Source organism: Neolamprologus multifasciatus, chromosome 17 (genome assembly GCF_963576455.1).
Source record: "Neolamprologus multifasciatus chromosome 17, fNeoMul1.2, whole genome shotgun sequence".
Taxonomy (NCBI): domain Eukaryota; kingdom Metazoa; phylum Chordata; class Actinopteri; order Cichliformes; family Cichlidae; genus Neolamprologus; species Neolamprologus multifasciatus.
The window spans coordinates 3,730,921-3,747,201 of NC_140455.1; the positions used below are offsets into that span (position 1 = coordinate 3,730,921).

The 16,281-nt window shown below is 42.4% G+C and overlaps 1 protein-coding gene across 3 annotated transcripts in view; it reads left to right on the forward strand.

The window, feature by feature from the left end:
• The window catches only part of mkln1 (muskelin 1, intracellular mediator containing kelch motifs), an 83,470-nt gene continuing 67,189 nt past the window's right edge, over window positions 1-16,281 (forward strand). For 2 of the 3 annotated variants that reach the window (XM_085137635.1, XM_085137634.1), the window contains exons 1-10: window positions 1-134; window positions 1,139-1,208; window positions 6,471-6,613; window positions 7,115-7,203; window positions 7,275-7,384; window positions 9,830-10,022; window positions 10,121-10,237; window positions 10,437-10,502; window positions 13,985-14,097; window positions 14,189-14,401. In XM_085137635.1, coding sequence (XP_084993761.1) covers window positions 55-134; window positions 1,139-1,208; window positions 6,471-6,613; window positions 7,115-7,203; window positions 7,275-7,384; window positions 9,830-10,022; window positions 10,121-10,237; window positions 10,437-10,502; window positions 13,985-14,097; window positions 14,189-14,401 — 1,194 coding nt within the window. In that variant the 5' untranslated portion in view covers window positions 1-54. The remainder of the gene's footprint in view (window positions 135-1,138; window positions 1,209-6,470; window positions 6,614-7,114; window positions 7,204-7,274; window positions 7,385-9,829; window positions 10,023-10,120; window positions 10,238-10,436; window positions 10,503-13,984; window positions 14,098-14,188; window positions 14,402-16,281) is intronic. The other variant, XM_085137636.1, reaches the window with a different exon arrangement.

A 16,281-nucleotide genomic window follows, 5' to 3' on the forward strand; every position in this document is an offset into this window, starting at 1 on the left:
TGTCAATATTCGCTCCTTGCTAACCTCTCGCTGTCTGTTATTTTCTGCAACAAGATGGCTGTCGCTGCCGAGAGCAGAGTCCTCACTTTCAGCGTTTTTAAATGGAGCTCTTACTCGTCTACATATTTACCTGAGTGAGTATCTTTCCCATCCTCTGGCCCAGCGTATGCATTAGGTTTTGCGGTGGAAGGTGGTCTTTTGTCATCTCGGCGCACTTGTGTTTCTTCCACCCTGCGCGACTGGCCTAGCTTGTCTGCGAGTCAAGCAAGCTAGCGCTAGCTACCGTTTGGGGCGTTTGGTTTCGGATATTTAGCCGCCCGATAATGATAACGTTGTTTTTACGCTAAACGTTTGTTGGAAGCAATAGCTTACGATGTTACTTTCTGTGTGATGAAATGACGCTCAGTAATTTCTGTGAAATGTGTGGGTAACTAAGGGGCAGTTTCCCACTTCAGTGTAGGATGTCAATTGGAGCGTTATCTCAAAACGTAAACAAAGCAACTGAATGGTGTATTGTTCTCTTATAGTTATATTATTTAGAGTGACAACCCCGAAAACTTGGCATTGGAACACGCCCAGATTATTCTTTGTTACTTCCGTTGTCACAGCTGTATAATATTTTACGCTTTGATTACGTAGTGTACACTTCGGTATCTTAATACGTGAAAAACGAACGTCCACGTTAGCTAACTGGACTCCAGAGCTGAAGTAGGCAACTGGCTGTTGTTATCTAACCATGGAGCTTTGCTTTAGCAGCTATGCTAATGAGCTTGGCTATCTGAAACTGTTGCAACGAAAGGAAAACTTACTTATCGCTCACGCCAGCACCATTGTTATAATCTAATATAAACGAAGTCACCCATAGTTTCGCGGCTTTCGCCTGTTGCGGGTTCAGCACTCAGTAAACAGTTCAGCAGTAGCTGACTTGATGCTAGTTGGCTAACAACAACAGCTACCTAAATGAGCTTTCTAACAGAATGTAGCGTGACTACAAGAAAGTAGTTTTGTTATGTGATAAATCTACCGTCATAAGCTTCCAGGACACACAACCTTGCACTGCTGTCTTTCCGCGTTTTCTGCTCACTTGGTGGGATGGTATTCCACAGTGGGTAAATACTTGTCTCGTTATTTTGTTTAGGAATATCTTGGTGGATAAACCTAACGATCAGTCCTCCAGGTGGTCTTCTGAGAGCAACTATCCTCCACAGGTAGGTTCATTTCTGGTTCAGATGAGCTTTAATTTTGTTGACCTGGAACAGCAGTTGTCCATGAAAGTCGTGATTTGTGTAGGTTCATAGGGTCACAGTTCATGGGTCACAGTTCACGGGTAATTGGCTTGGCTAATTAATTAACATTAATATTTTAGAGAGGGGTGGATCTTGTGAAGGTGCATAAACAGGAAACTGTGCAGTCTGCACAGAGAGGCCAATGGGATCGAGAAACCCTTTGCTTTACTGGGAATGCTCTTAATTCTTTGGGAAATTTTGACATTTTAAGATGGGGCATTTGAAAACATGTCAAACACACTTCTGTGTCACGTCTGTGTTATTACTCATACAATAACCAGTACTCCATTTTCCCATTTTCTGTAACCTTCTCCCGAAAAAAGTAACTACATGTCAGGTCACCGTACCTCAACAACTTTAACGGTTTGGCAGGTACTTGAACCTGTCGAGTAAAAGTAAGTAAAATATTCCAAAAATGATCATTAATAACAGTTTAATGTAGTCAAAGCTCAGCTGTGTTGGGAGGTTTGTAAGGGAAAATCTACCTGAAAAAGAAAGTGGAAGGTGTGGGTGCTGCCTCACCTTTGCCTTCTCTTCCTGTGTGCCCACCTTTGTTTGTTTGTTTTAAACAGGAAACACTTGTGGGAATTCTTCCTTTGCATTTAACTTAATGGGTTTTCATCAACTTCTGTAACTCCACTTGAACACTTACGTTCTTTGGCTCGACCTTGCTCCAGCTGTTGCTGGCAGACCATCATTCATCATGTCTGGTGCTTTTCCTCATTATAGGCTGTTAGACTTGTTTTTCTTGCAGATGTGACTTCTCAACAGTTTATGCCGTTTGTGTTTTACAGTTTAATAAAAATGAATCCAACGTTGTTCAGTAGAACTATTAATGTTTATTTACACAGTGTTGTTTTCTAACTGAATGGTAAAGTCATGTGCTTTCAGTTGTTTGGGGGGGTTGGCCTCGTTTACAGTGTCTTCCTGGGCTTGTTTATATTTTGAGTGCTCAGTACATGGGATATCTCAAGGCTGACCTTGATCTGCCTGAATGTAACATGGTTTTAAGCCAGGCCTCAGTTACTCAAGTTGATGTAAGAGTAGTGAGTGGATTAAAAGCTTCTCAGCAAGTGTGAATGTGCCTAAATGTGATATTTTAAAAAAGTCACAGTTATACACAGACTAACTGAAATAATAATGCAAAAGGTTGGACAAAGATAAGAAACATCAAGTGGATGTTTGTAATTCATAGTAAGGAGATGAGATGCAGCTCTGTCATCAGCTTTTACTTTAGGTCAAACAAATGTAACAATGTTATCAAAAAGGACGTTTATTTTGTCGATTACAAATAAGATGATAATAAAGTGAATAGGAATTGTCTTGATATAAGAAAAACCTAAAAAAAAAACCAAACAGTAATGTTTTAATACCAGATGAGACAAATATGACATTTTTGGCAAAAACGATTCTATGTTTGGGCAGAATGAAGGCCAGTATCTAAACTTCACATGTGAAGCATCATGGTCTGGGTCTGTTTTAACTAGGCCTGTGCGCTATGACCAAAATCTCATATCCCCATAGAAGACATTTATCGCCCCGACAACAATATATGTATCACCAATTTTACATTTTCTGTAAATTCTGTGGATCCCGGGCAGCTCGACTTGTGTAAAGTGTGTATGTGTCGTGTAGCTGGAGTCGAGTGTTTTGACTGTAACGGGCGCCATTTTCTTTGTATTTACTACAAAGCGTGCTCTAACCTTTGAGTCTGAGGTTTATTTTGAGCACCTGACGGCTCTTTGTTGCTTCTCATCCGTAAACTCTCTCACATGATTCTACCGTAGGTGTAAGAAAAGGTTTGTCGTGTTTGAGTCTGAGGTAGGGCTGTTTGATATAACGATATATATCTGATGACGATATAAAAACATCGTTTCATTTTACGCTGTCGTTTGTTTCGTGTGTCACAAAGTAAACTGTTTACAGCAATATTTTTTCATGTTTTGATGTCACTGTAGTTATTATTAATTTCTTAAAGTTCTCTCTTTCTCTTATATTTAATATAACCACACTACGGACGGACAAGCGCCTGTTTTTATGAGTTGTCGTTAGCAACAACGACGGTAAAACCACCGCGTGTCCGCTTGTTTATGTTCCACATAAACCTTTCACAATAAAGCTCAAGATCCTGTTGAGACTTTTCAAAATAAACGGAATCACGTGAAAGAGCAGATTATTTATGGATGAGAAGTAAAAAAGACGCCAGGTGCTAAAAAATAAACCTCAGACTCAAACGTTAGAACAGGCTTTTCCCCGCAGCACGCCGTGTAATAAATACTCACAAAGAAAACGACGCCGTTACAACTTATGTCTAAAAATGTATCGTTTCATGCATCGGTTAAAACACTCGACTCCAGCTACATGACGCACAGCTGGAAACACTTCACGCAAGTCGAGCTGATTCACAGAAGTTACAGAAAATGAAACATTTTTGTGATTTATATCGTTATCGTGACGATAGATGTCTTATATCGGGATATGAGACTTTGGTCATATCGCACAGCCCTAGTCTGAGTTGGGGTTTGTTTTCCTGCATAATTTTACAGTTTTCTGGTCCGTGTCAGACTTTTCATAAACAAACCATGTCCATGTTACAGAGGGAGCCCTCGTTTAGGAGTAAGGTTAGAGAACTTTAAGGAATGAATGTAGCCACTACGGTGACCATCAAAACCATGAATAAAACAAATGATAGCGTAATATGAAACAACAGACGTTTTCACATCGTCTTTAGATATATGTCGTTCCTTAAATCAAACAGCCCTAATTTTAACTATGACCTGGATGACTGAGAGCCTACACAGACGGTGTAGATAAGCTACTCTTAGTTACTCTCTTATTTCCCAGGGGGTTACCACAGTGCACGGATCCCCATTTCGCACCAAATACAACCTTCCCATTTATCCAGGTTTGTGACGGGTCCTAGGACAGCAGCACGACTCCAGGAGGCTTCGTCTTTAAGGCTTCAATTCTGTAGAAGTTCTAGTAATTCCAAAGAGTTCACTAACTTTATCTTGCAGCTGTACGAGGAGGTCCCACCTAGCAGTAAGCAGCAACAGCAACTGTTTACGTTCACAAAAGTTCGCCTTCCTCTCTCTTGAACTCATTGACTCTACAACCAAACACTGTCATAGATAGTTGCACGACTTTGAGGTTAAATCTGAAAGTTTGCATTGACTGACAAGAGGAAGTGAAACATTGCAAAACAATGGTTAACCACTCACTTGGAGGACTGAGCACCCCAGACTCAAAATACTCTGTTTCTAGTACAGCAGCTGGGTGTTACGCAGGCTTCACAAATTCTAATAATTCTGCAGCTCAGGTATGTCCTTTAAATGAAGGAAACTGCAGGAATCTGACTGTAATTTAGAGTAAGAGGTGTTTGGATGGTAGAAAACTGCTGGTTAAACACTTGATTTGTCAATCTAAAGTAACAATCCCCATGAGAAATGATGCAGAACCTTTCTTTCCATTTTTGTATAAGACGTGGAGCATAAACTAGTTTTGGGGCATTCTGTCCTCCCCCTGGGAGATTGCATCCTTGCCGATGGGATCTGTTCATAAAGAAAACAACACGAACATTGTTCATTTGTGCTGCTTCTGAAAACCATATGATCGAATCCCAGAGTGGAAGCATTTTCACACGAATCCACACTGACAGCAGCAGGTCGTGTAGCTCACCGTCCAAAACCTTCAGCGTTGGGATACGTTTTTAACCCTTTAACCCTTTAAAACCGGTCGGAGCGGGCACGCTCTGTTTTGCATAACTATTTTTAAATCCCGGTAGCTCTGCAACCACGTGAGCTAGCGCAATCATTTTTTTTGCATATGAAACTGGAGGAGTTGTACTTACATCTTATGCCATCAGCTTGTCCTCGGTCACAGTTTCCTTCCACATATAGTTTTGCAAAAACTGCATAAAAAGCACTTGCAGCAACAAAAACATAATATTCCAGAAACAGGCTTTGCCGATCCGATCAGCTGTTCATAACACTTCCTACGTCCATCAGCGCGAACCGTAGCATATCCGCCATGACCTGCCCGAAACCGGAAGTGACGTCATTTTGCGGAAATGTAGTTTTTTTTTTTTTTTTTTTTTTTTTTTTTTTTTTTTTTTTTTTTAAAACCATCTCACCACCACCTCATGAGCCTATACTGGTGTTTTTAAAAGTTATGTTTGACTTTATGACTTTCTGTGTGGTTTCTGGGATGCTTAGGACTCATATTGCTGCTGGAAATAGTTTATTTTGATGCATATGCTGCTTTTTTGCAAATTTGCATCAATATTTATTTTCGTTTTTCCTGCAGTATATAAAAATTGGTGTATTTCAAAAATAAAACTATGAAGACACTCAAAATAAATTTCCTGTGGTGGGAAACTATTTTGTGCAACTTTTTTGTATTTACAGTTTTGAGGGATAAGTTTTTGTAGTTTTTTGCAATTTATGTAATTACTATGCACTTAATGCAGACATATTATTAAAATTTAGGCTGTAATGGTTGTATTGATGTATATCAACTTGAAATGCTCCCAAAAATGGCTCCACAGCATGTAAAAATATAATATAAGCTCTGGCGGACTTGGTTCTATGGTAGGTCTTAAAGGATTAAATTCAAATTGGTGTCATTGTCCAAAACATGACGTTCAAATCAGTAGCGTACCCCCACCTCCATCGACTAATTAAAAAAACTGTGTGACAAATTACTGGTGAGTAAATTATAACTTGGATGTGAGTCGTCACGGGAGGGTGATGGGAGGAGTCATCACATGTTGTCTCATTACAAACACAAAATGGAAAGTCACTCAGTGTTGCTACTTTATTTACCGTGAAGGTGGGGAGTTTGTGTTCATTTCAGATTGATATCGATGCTTTTACAGCGGATGTGAACATGTTGGTCTCTGTGGATTTAAACGCTCTCACATTTCCTGTTTAATCGGTGCCGTGGCCTGTGGCCATGGGTGGATTGTCATTTGATGTCTTGGCTTGTTAGAGCACCAGTGACACGTGGATGCAGTTCATAGTGTACTGCCTGATGTAGTCGTTTAGATAATGAGTGAATCCCTTCACAGCGACTGGGCAGGCATAATTGCAGGCAATTTCCTGGAGCTGTCAACAAGCACTAAACACATCATAACTCTGCTCTGTGCTTTCAGTCTGTTTCACCTGTCTTGATCTCTTTCCACAGTTTTTAATCTTAAAATTGGAAAGGCCTGCAATTGTTCAGAGCATCACCTTTGGGAAATATGAGAAGACTCATGTGTGCAACTTGAAGAAGTTCAAAGTGTTTGGTGGGATGAGTGAAGAGAACATGACCGAGCTTTTGTCCAGGTGAGATGCCCCTCAGGGTAACGTGTTTCTGTGTTTGTCTGGTCCTGTAGTGTCTTTATTAGTAGACACAATACCAGGAGAATGACAGTGCCATCAGCGCTCTCAGTTGTGGCTGTTGAGACGACTTCTAGTGGACAGAAATTCACTGGTTGAACAGATTTTTTTTAATTGGCTTAAGTAATAAATTGCCTCGGGTGTTATGGTGAATTTGAACTTCAACAAATACAAATTCAAAGAACAGGATTGTAGTAGTTGTAAATGTGCAACTTCAATTGTTGCAAATTGTTTCTGGAGAACCTGCAACTGGCAAATGAGTCCATCCAGCTGAAGAGCTGCATTAGCAGGCTGCGTGTTTGACCTGCAGCTGCAAGGCCACACATGAAGTCCAGTTAGCTGCCAGAGGTGGAGGCTGTCCAGCAAATGGGTTCAGTCGTATCTCAACTCACCAGTAGGATTTGTGAAACAGCTGTGTCATCTTGATCGTCTCTCTCCATCTGCCAGTGGCCTTAAGAATGACTACAACAAGGAAACGTTCACCTTAAAGCACAAGATCGACGAGCAGATGTTCCCCTGCAGATTTGTCAAAATAGGTGAGAGCAGTTTGGCACACTTTGTGTTGTCATGTGTTTGTTGCTGTTAACACTTGTTTGTTTAACTTCAGTGCCTCTGATGTCTTGGGGTCCGAGTTTCAACTTCAGCATCTGGTACATTGAGCTGCATGGAATTGAAGACCCAGATGTGGTGCAGCCCTGCCTTAACTGGTATAGCAAGGTAGGCCTCACCTGGATGTTAGAGGGGGGGGGGCAGAGGTGGAAGGGTGGATTCCTGCGTAATATCAGCTGGAATGAAAACGTCTGGGACGTCAGAGGTGCTGATTACAAGATGAAGTACATTTAAAACCCACAAACTCAGTTTGTCTCTGGGACAGTTTCTTTAGTTGCATTCACATAGTTTCACTTCTGTCTTAAATTCATGTGTTGGATTCCATGTAATTTATGAATATCATAGTTTATTACTTAATTACAAAAGATAGTTTGGCCTCTGTGGATTTTAGGCCGTGCCTTTCAAATTTAAACAAAGAAAAACTTGCTTTTATCTGCTGATTCGAGTTTAGGCTTAAACTTCTGTTCTAATCCTGTAAAATCAAAGAGCTGCAGTTTCTTTTGGTTTTTCCTGTCTGTCTCTGGACATTTCCTGTGATGTCTCCAGTGTCGGTTGTCGCCATTTGCTTCCACACACATTGCAGTTTGCGTTTTGTTAGGACTTTAGATATTTTACATGAGACTTTTTCTCAGTCCTCCTCCTCCTTTGACGGTTTAGCAGAGCCGAGCTGGCAGCCTCCTTTACTTTTGTTGTCTTAAAATATCTCCAGACTGCTGACAATTCTCGTCGTCCGCCTACCTGCTCACATAAGTTAATGTTGCTGTAAAGTGGTATCGTGTGGTCTCTGTTGTACACGTGTTGCTAGTTTAATCATTAACTTGCATATGATGGAGCCGGGACATTATAACCGTGCTTCTCACGACCATCATTTCTTGTATATTTTACTACAACATGAAGAACATAAAAAACTGTACCTGCTACTGTTCACGTCCAGGGAGATTCCTGGAAACAAAGAACAACAAACGGCTGAAATGTGTGGTGCTTTTGGGGCGATGTCAGAGTAGTGACCAACATTAACAGTGCTAACACAAGCCCCGTAACCATCAACATATCTGTGCATGTGGTTTGTTTTCCAGTTTACTTTAGTTTACAAATTATAGCCGATATACAGCTGTTTCTTTAAACATCTCCGAGTGCACCCAAATGCTTGATGGAGCTGCAGAAGCTGGTGTTAGCGTAGCATTACTCAGCCGGATGGTGGACGTGTTCATGCTCATGCAAGTTAGTCGTGTTTGAGTACTTTGCTCGCACTTTACATCTGCACAAGCAGCACACTGCTTTGAGTGCATCCTTAGGTTTACCCCTTTCATGCAAAATTGGCGACTTTATATATTTTTTAATGCTGTCAGTGTTAATGTGCCGTCATCACGACTAACACGATTAATAATTAACCCACAGACGGAGTCAAAATCCCCAAAATGTCTCTGTTAACACATTTCAGGCAGTTTGTCTAAAGTTTGTTCATTCTGCGCTCAGATGGGGTGTGTATTTATTTATTTATGTTAAAAAAATAACATAAAAAGAAGCTATAACTTAGATGTTGTCTTGTTCAGAGTTGGCTGAAGGACTAACGACATCACACACAAAAACAGAATTTCCCAGAGACGAGATGTTCCACATATTTTTGATGCTGCCTCCTTGTGACAGTACACAGCCACAGCATGGTTCAGTGCACACGCTTTGTGTAGGACCAATGCACAGATACACCGGCCCCTTAACAATGGCAGAAACATTTAACTAACTGTATGAAGCAGTCATGCACGTTCTTGAGGACGACAGTAGCCGCTGCTCTGAACAACAGTGTCCTGCAGGTTTTGGCAGGCTACACCTGTCGGGTGTTTGCATGGCCGAGCGGCTGCATCTAGTCCTCCAACTGTAAAGCATCCGGAGCGGTGGTGCAAAGCACCCACCCCTAGATGCTATAGAGCAGCGGACACGTGTTCTCTGGAGTGATGATTCAGGTTTCTCCATCTGACAATCTGATGGATGAGTCTGGGTCGGTGGTTGCCAGGAGAATGCTACTTGTCTGACTGCGTTTTGCCAAGTATGAAGCTGGGTGGAGGGGATTGTGGGGCGGGACTGTTGGCTCAGCCCGTTAGTGAGAGGAACTCTTAATGCTTCAGCAAATCAAGACACTCTAGACAATTTCATGCTCTCAGCTTTGTGGGAACAGTTGGGGATGTCCTGTTGGAACATGGATCAGGGAGTTTGGCCTACACAGGTCCTGACCTCGACCCCAAAAAAGCACCCTTAGGATGAGTTGGAGTGGAGACTGGGAGCCAGGCCTCGTCCAACATCAAGGCGCTTCTGGAACACGATGCTCATAACCACCGTATGGATTAAGAATCGAATGTATAATGTAAATACTAGACTGGTGGCATCATGCGCTGCGTTTTTGTTTGTTTTTAAAAGCTTTGAGGCGTAATACTCGAACCTTCAGTGTCTTTTGGTTTCACACATGTTCGATAGACCTGATGCTGTGAGTCAGGTGTGGTCCAAGCATTCGTGCAGTGATTTGAACTCCTCAGTTTGCTCTCCATCGTGTCCTTGTAGTACCGAGAACAGGAAGCCATCCGCCTTTGCCTGAAGCACTTCCGACAGCATAACTACACAGAGGCCTTCGAGTCGCTGCAGAAGAAGACTCGAATAGCTCTGGAGCACCCCATGCTAACCCACCTGCACGACCGACTGGTGCTGCAAGGAGACTTTGATGCCTGTGAGGAGCTGATAGACAAAGCTGTGAGAGGTATGCAGCCAGTGTTTGTTCTGACTGAGAGAAAATGGGATTACGCTTGTTTTCTTTCTAATAATGATTTTTATTTGATTCATGTGTCCTCTTGCTAGATGGCTTGTTTAACCAGTATATCAGCCAGCAGGAGTACAAGCCCAGGTGGAGTCAGATCATCCCCAAATGCAACAAAGGTACAAGCGGCCAAGACATCAACCGAGACGACATGAACAGTGAGCCCATCTTTCCGTGGGAAACGTTCCTGTTTATCACACGTTTCAATACATGCTGATAACTTTGCCACCTGTCTAAAGCAGCGCTGTCTTTCTTGTCTGTTTGCTGCCCCGCCCATCCCTTCGCTCCACGCCTCACCTCTCTCCCCCCACGCTCACACTCCATCTTTGTCTTTTCCATGCTCTTTCTTCTTTGCAGGTGACGGTGACGACAACAGGCCGGGGATGAGGGGAGGACATCAAATGGTCATTGACGTCCAAACTGGTGAGACCCACACAGCGCACTGTTATGTGTCCTCCTGTGCACACTGAGCTCGCAAAGCTCTGCTGCTGTTTAATCAAATGAACCCTCCACAGTTCCTCCAACGTTCTCCTTCTATTTGTAAAAACACATTAATCACTTTTGTTTCGACAAACGGCTACTTTTTAATGAATTACTTTATTTGAACCCTTGGATCTGACAACATTGTTGGTAGTGCACTTCCCTGCTGGCTGTCAGGAAAAACCAAAGGCTGCATTGTTAGTGTGAGACTGAGTGATGTAGTGTCTGCAGCTCGTGTATGAGCTGGGAGAAGGCAGCACACACTGACCTCTGTGTCCCACCACAGGACTCGGTAGCAGAAGTTGGTGCAGGACGTCCCCAGTATCGTTTAAATTCTCGTAATTTTTATTTTATTTTATTTAGAATTTCTTGTCAAGGAGTTTGTTTTATTTATTTAAACACAAGGAAGGACCAGTTAAGCTATGGTGTCCCAGTCCCTGATCTGAGTCCCTGTACTGGCTGTTGGGATTTGTACTGTACATTCGGTTATGATGAACCGCTCTCTATTTTAACACAAGGCTTATCTGGTAAATGTTTACGGCATGAAAGGGACAAAGGGACAGGACACTTGGTTATGCAGGTTTTCCTGAGGTCTCTGGATGATGTGCAGCATTTGTTGTGGTTGTGTGGGAGGCTGCACTGATTGTGTTTTAGTGAAGCCTGTTGGTTTGGACATTTTGTTGTCATTACAACGATTTACATGAAACGAAACAAACACAAAGAAAAACTCTGAAAGAGCTTTTAGAAAGCTTTCACAAGACGACAGTTTAAAAAACGACAGTTTGGCTGCTCGGAGGCAAAACACAAAGAACGCAGTAGATTTTTTAACAATACACTTAAAAAGTTGATGAATATATTTTACTCAGTAATTTAACAATAAATTTATACCATATAAAATTATATTTCTATCACATGAACCTCGAGTCCTTTCAGACAGTTGCCACATGGTGGGAGTTATTATAGCGTGACACGTGGAAAGCTGCAGTTAATAGTAGGGCTGTGCGATATGACCAAAGTCTCATCTCCCGATATAAGACATCTATCGTCCGATAACGATATAAATCACAAAAATGTAACATTTTCTGTAACTTCTGTGACTCTCGGGCAGCTCGACTTGCGTGAAGTGTTTCCAGCTGCGCGTCATGTAGCTGGAGTCGAGTGTTTTAACCGATGCATGAAACGATACATTTTTAGACATAAGTTGTAACGGCGCCGTTTTCTTTGTGAGTATTTATTACACGGCGTGCTGCGGGGAAAAGCCTGTTCTAACGTTTGAGTCTAAGGTTTATTTTTTAGCACCTGGCGTCTTTTTTACTTCTCATCCGTAAATAATCTGCTCTTTCACCTGATTCCGTTTATTTTGAAAAGTCTCAACAGGATCTTGAGCTTTATTGTGAAAGGTTTATGTGGAACATAAACAAGCGGACACGTGATGATTTTACCGTTGTTGTTGCTAACGACAACGCATAAAAACAGGTGCTTGTCCATCTGTAGTGTGGTTATATTAAATATAAGAGAAAGAGAGAACTTTAAGAAATTAATAATAACTACAGTGACATCAGAACGATGAAAAATATTGTCATAAACAGTTTATTTTGCGACACCACGAAACAAACGACAGCGTAAAATGAAACGATAGATGTTTTTATATCGTCATCAGATATATATGGTTATATCGAGCAGCCCTAGTTAACAGTAATGTGATTTAACAAAATACAAACTAACACCTGAAACATGTCAGCAGAAACCAGTTGGTCTTACGTTGAGCTGAGGATGTCAGCAGCTCTCAGCTCCCACGCCAGCTGGTTGAAGGTTGCATTGCAAACATGGTGCCAACCAAACTAAACCAATCATACTCATGTCCTGCTGCCTTCATCTAACAATACCTGCAAGAAGATGGACTGACAGGAAGGCACGGAGGCAGAAATGTTGATTTGCTCTGTAGCTTTAGCTCGGCCTCTAGATGACGATACAAAATAGCATTTTTGTTATGCACTTTCAAATGTTGCTTTATGGCAGAATTATTAATTATTGGATATAATTACATATATTTGCCTCATTCCAAGTTTCCAGGCTTACGTACACTCGCTCATATACGTCGGCCCTCTGCCACAGATGCTGATATGCTTAAAAAGAGCTTGAATAGGGGATTTCCACTTTATATGAAGCAAATACATCATGATCTCATGGTGAAACCACGTTTTATAAACACCCTGCTCATATATTCCTTCTCTCTCCCGTCACCTTTGTTATGTTTTTGACAGCTTAATCGCCCTTCTGGCACAAAACGGGCTATTTAACAAAGCCGTTGCTTCATGAGCTGCGTATTTACCTCCACACAGTGTGTCACTTCAAAGGGAGAATGTGATCTGAAAGCACTTTAAATCCCAAATTCCTGCTAATCCTTTACACAAATCAACCGATTGTTAGTCGTTTCCAGTGACTCATAATGCTTTGTGTCTTTACAACTCGTTCTCGCAGCTTCCTACATCTCCCATCTGCCTGAGCCACACTGGCCTGAATTTGACCCAAAGTTTCACAACAAAGAGCTTTAAAGAGCCACGCTACATTGCAATGCACCATCTCTTGGCTTGCTTGTCAAATCATGGAAAATGTAGCTTTAGCTTTGCCCTGTAAGCGAAAGCATAAATCATCCCCAGGTTTGCATGCTGACCCCGTCTGACCGAAGAGTCCGCTGTGCAGAGTAGACCACCGTTTGAACCCCCACCACCATGTGTTATTGATAAAACGTAGTTCTGAACAGAGACTTGTGATGGTGGGTGCTGTGAACTGCAACACAGATGCTTATTTAACCTCCTAGGACCATCCACATATGTGGACGTCACATTTTCAATTCAATTCAATTTTATTTATATAGCGCCAAATCACAACAAAAGTCGCCTCAAGGCGCTTCATAGATACAGAGAAAAACCCAACAATCATATGACCCCCTATGAGCAAGCACTTTGGTGACAGTGGGAAGGAAAAACTCCCTTTTAACAGGAAGAAACCTCCGGCAGAACCAGGCTCAGGGAGGGGCGGAGCCATCTGCTGCTACCGGTTGGGGTGAGAGAAGGACGTCATTTTGGGACGTCTAGACCAAAATACTTAATTTTTCTCTACAAGGGCCTGATATGCACTTACGAGGACGTTATGCTGCCACTGTTCTATCAAAATTTGTGGATATGTGGATATATGTGGATATATGATCATATGTGGATCTCATTTTTCTCAGGAACATAAATTAGGTAAAAATCTGGTGATTCTGTGTTTTTACATTCTTTAGGTCCCAATCAGCCCAAATAGCAAAGACAAATTAAAAATGCTGCCATGAAAGAGTTCGGGTCTTAGGAGGTTCAGGGAAAAACAACAACCTTGTTTGCATGGTTACAAAAGGCTCAGTGCTGGTCGTTTCTCACCCACAGAGACGGTGTACCTGTTTGGAGGCTGGGATGGGACACAGGATTTGGCCGACTTCTGGGCCTACAGTGTGCAGGAGAACCAGTGGGCCTGCATCTCCAGAGACACAGAGAAAGAGGTGATCAGACACTCAGCAGTGTTTCCTGATTGATCACGGTCTGGTTGTGTCACTGTTAGACACACGTGTAAACATGTCTCCTGTGTAACAGAGTGGTCCGAGTGCTCGCTCATGCCACAAGATGTGCATCGACTCACAGCGGCGACAGATCTACACGCTGGGCCGTTACCTGGACTCCAGTGTCAGGAACAGCAAGTCGCTGAAGAGCGATTTTTACCGCTACGACATAGACGCCAACACCTGGACGCTACTAAGCGAGGATACGTCGGCCGACGGAGGGCCAAAGTTGGTGTTTGACCACCAGGTAGCTGCAAAACGATCTCTTACACTCCACTTTCCCTCCATATTCAACATCCTTTGTCCCGTCCACTCACCGTTTAGACGTTTCGACTCGTTTTAGAACTAGACTCTAGTTCTAAAAGTTAAGTTTTAGTTAGTTTGACTCCAGTTCTTTAAATGTACTCACTGCATCTTCAGCGCCTGCCATTCATTCAAACCCAAGTCTTCTGTTTAGCTTCTGCTGGTTTTCTCCAGTTCTCATCCACTTTGCACTCTCAGTGTAGACTACATGTTTCCCGTCATTGGTTAGGAGCTGGTGATGACACAGTGTGGTTGGTGTTAGTGAGTTTGACAGTTCCACACACCTTTGGCGGGTGGTGCTCTCCATTTTCACACTGGCAAACCTCAGAGAAGTGACGGCCCTGTAGTGGAAGCTGATCTCTGTTGGGGTGTGCCGATGTGCCCCAGACATCGTGTTTGTCCATTGTGTCCAAAAACCACAACAGGTGCCTCCACTCTGAACCAACAGGTGTGATGGAGGGACCGTGTGTAGTCTGAACCTGGCTTAAGTTGAACAGCTCAAGGAGAAGCCTTACCTTCGCTGCTTAGTAATTGCAAATCTTTAGTTTTAGCTTTAAATGTCTTTAATTTTTGTTCGCACATTTTTAAACATTTCCAACCTTCATGTAAGTGGAGTAAAAGTATGTTTACAGTAGGTGTTCACTCCGTGACGTATAAATAAATACAACTCTTGTATTCGGTGCATCGTTTCCTGGCATACGAGACAAAAGGATTCAAAAATGTTTTCATCAAACCTGTACATCAATAAAGACCACAGGGGGAAGGGTCGGTGCACCTTGTGTAGTTTCTTTGTGTATGTCAGATAAAGGAAAGTGGCACAGCTAATGTTAAATATACATTGGTTTCATTTCACTGCTGCGTTGGTTTAGTCTTGCTGCCACTTTTAGCTCCAGCAGAAGTCGACTTCAGACCTGCCCGAGCTGAAAACACGAGCAGCTCTTTGTGGTCGTACTTGTGCGGTCTGCAGCTACTGTTGGCGTTCATGTTTGTTTGATCGACAAAGCTGTGACGTCCACGTGACCTCACAGTGGAGACTTGTCTGTGACTCTCCTCACTCTTTGAGACGCAGCGTTTGATGCTGCAGCTGAACTATTTTTAACATCATCCAAAAGCAGCTCTGAGATGTCACCTTAGGGTGAAACTACGGCAGATGTTTTTCACTTTGGACCAGGGATGCTGCTGGTGACCAGGAAGCATTCAGGCATCAAGTTAAACTTGAAAACCAACCATTTTAAACCATTTTCCACATTCTTGCTGCTTCACTGCGCAGCTCCTCACATCCTGCATCATCAACATCACATGTTATACTAAAATATGATATGAAAGTGTGAAAACAGCTTAACTTATTATTAAAATATACCAAATATAGATCCGAAAAGTCCTAAATATTGATAAATCATCCATCCATTTGCTCCCACTTATTTTGAAGTCTTGGGTGCAGCAGGAAGCCCAGACTTCCCTCTGGGCCCTCCTCCTCCAGGGAAACATCGCCTAGGCCAGTCGATAGGTGTAGTCTCTCCAGCGTCTCCTCCCAGTAGGATGTGCTGGGGCTGAACCCAGGAGTTGACAGCCTTAGCCTTAGAGGGCCTATCTCATTCTGATAGTGTTAACAATATCAGCCTATTAACAGATTAGTTTTTTTAAACAACACCATCTGGTGGCAGATGTCTGCATAACATTCAGGACAATAATTGACCAGCATTGGGCATCAAATTAAAATTTTAACAGTTAGATTAAACGACTCGTAAGAACAGCAACGAGCAACTGATTAGTCGTGCAGTCGCACACATCCCCACTTTGGACATTTGTCGTGTCCAAGAAAAC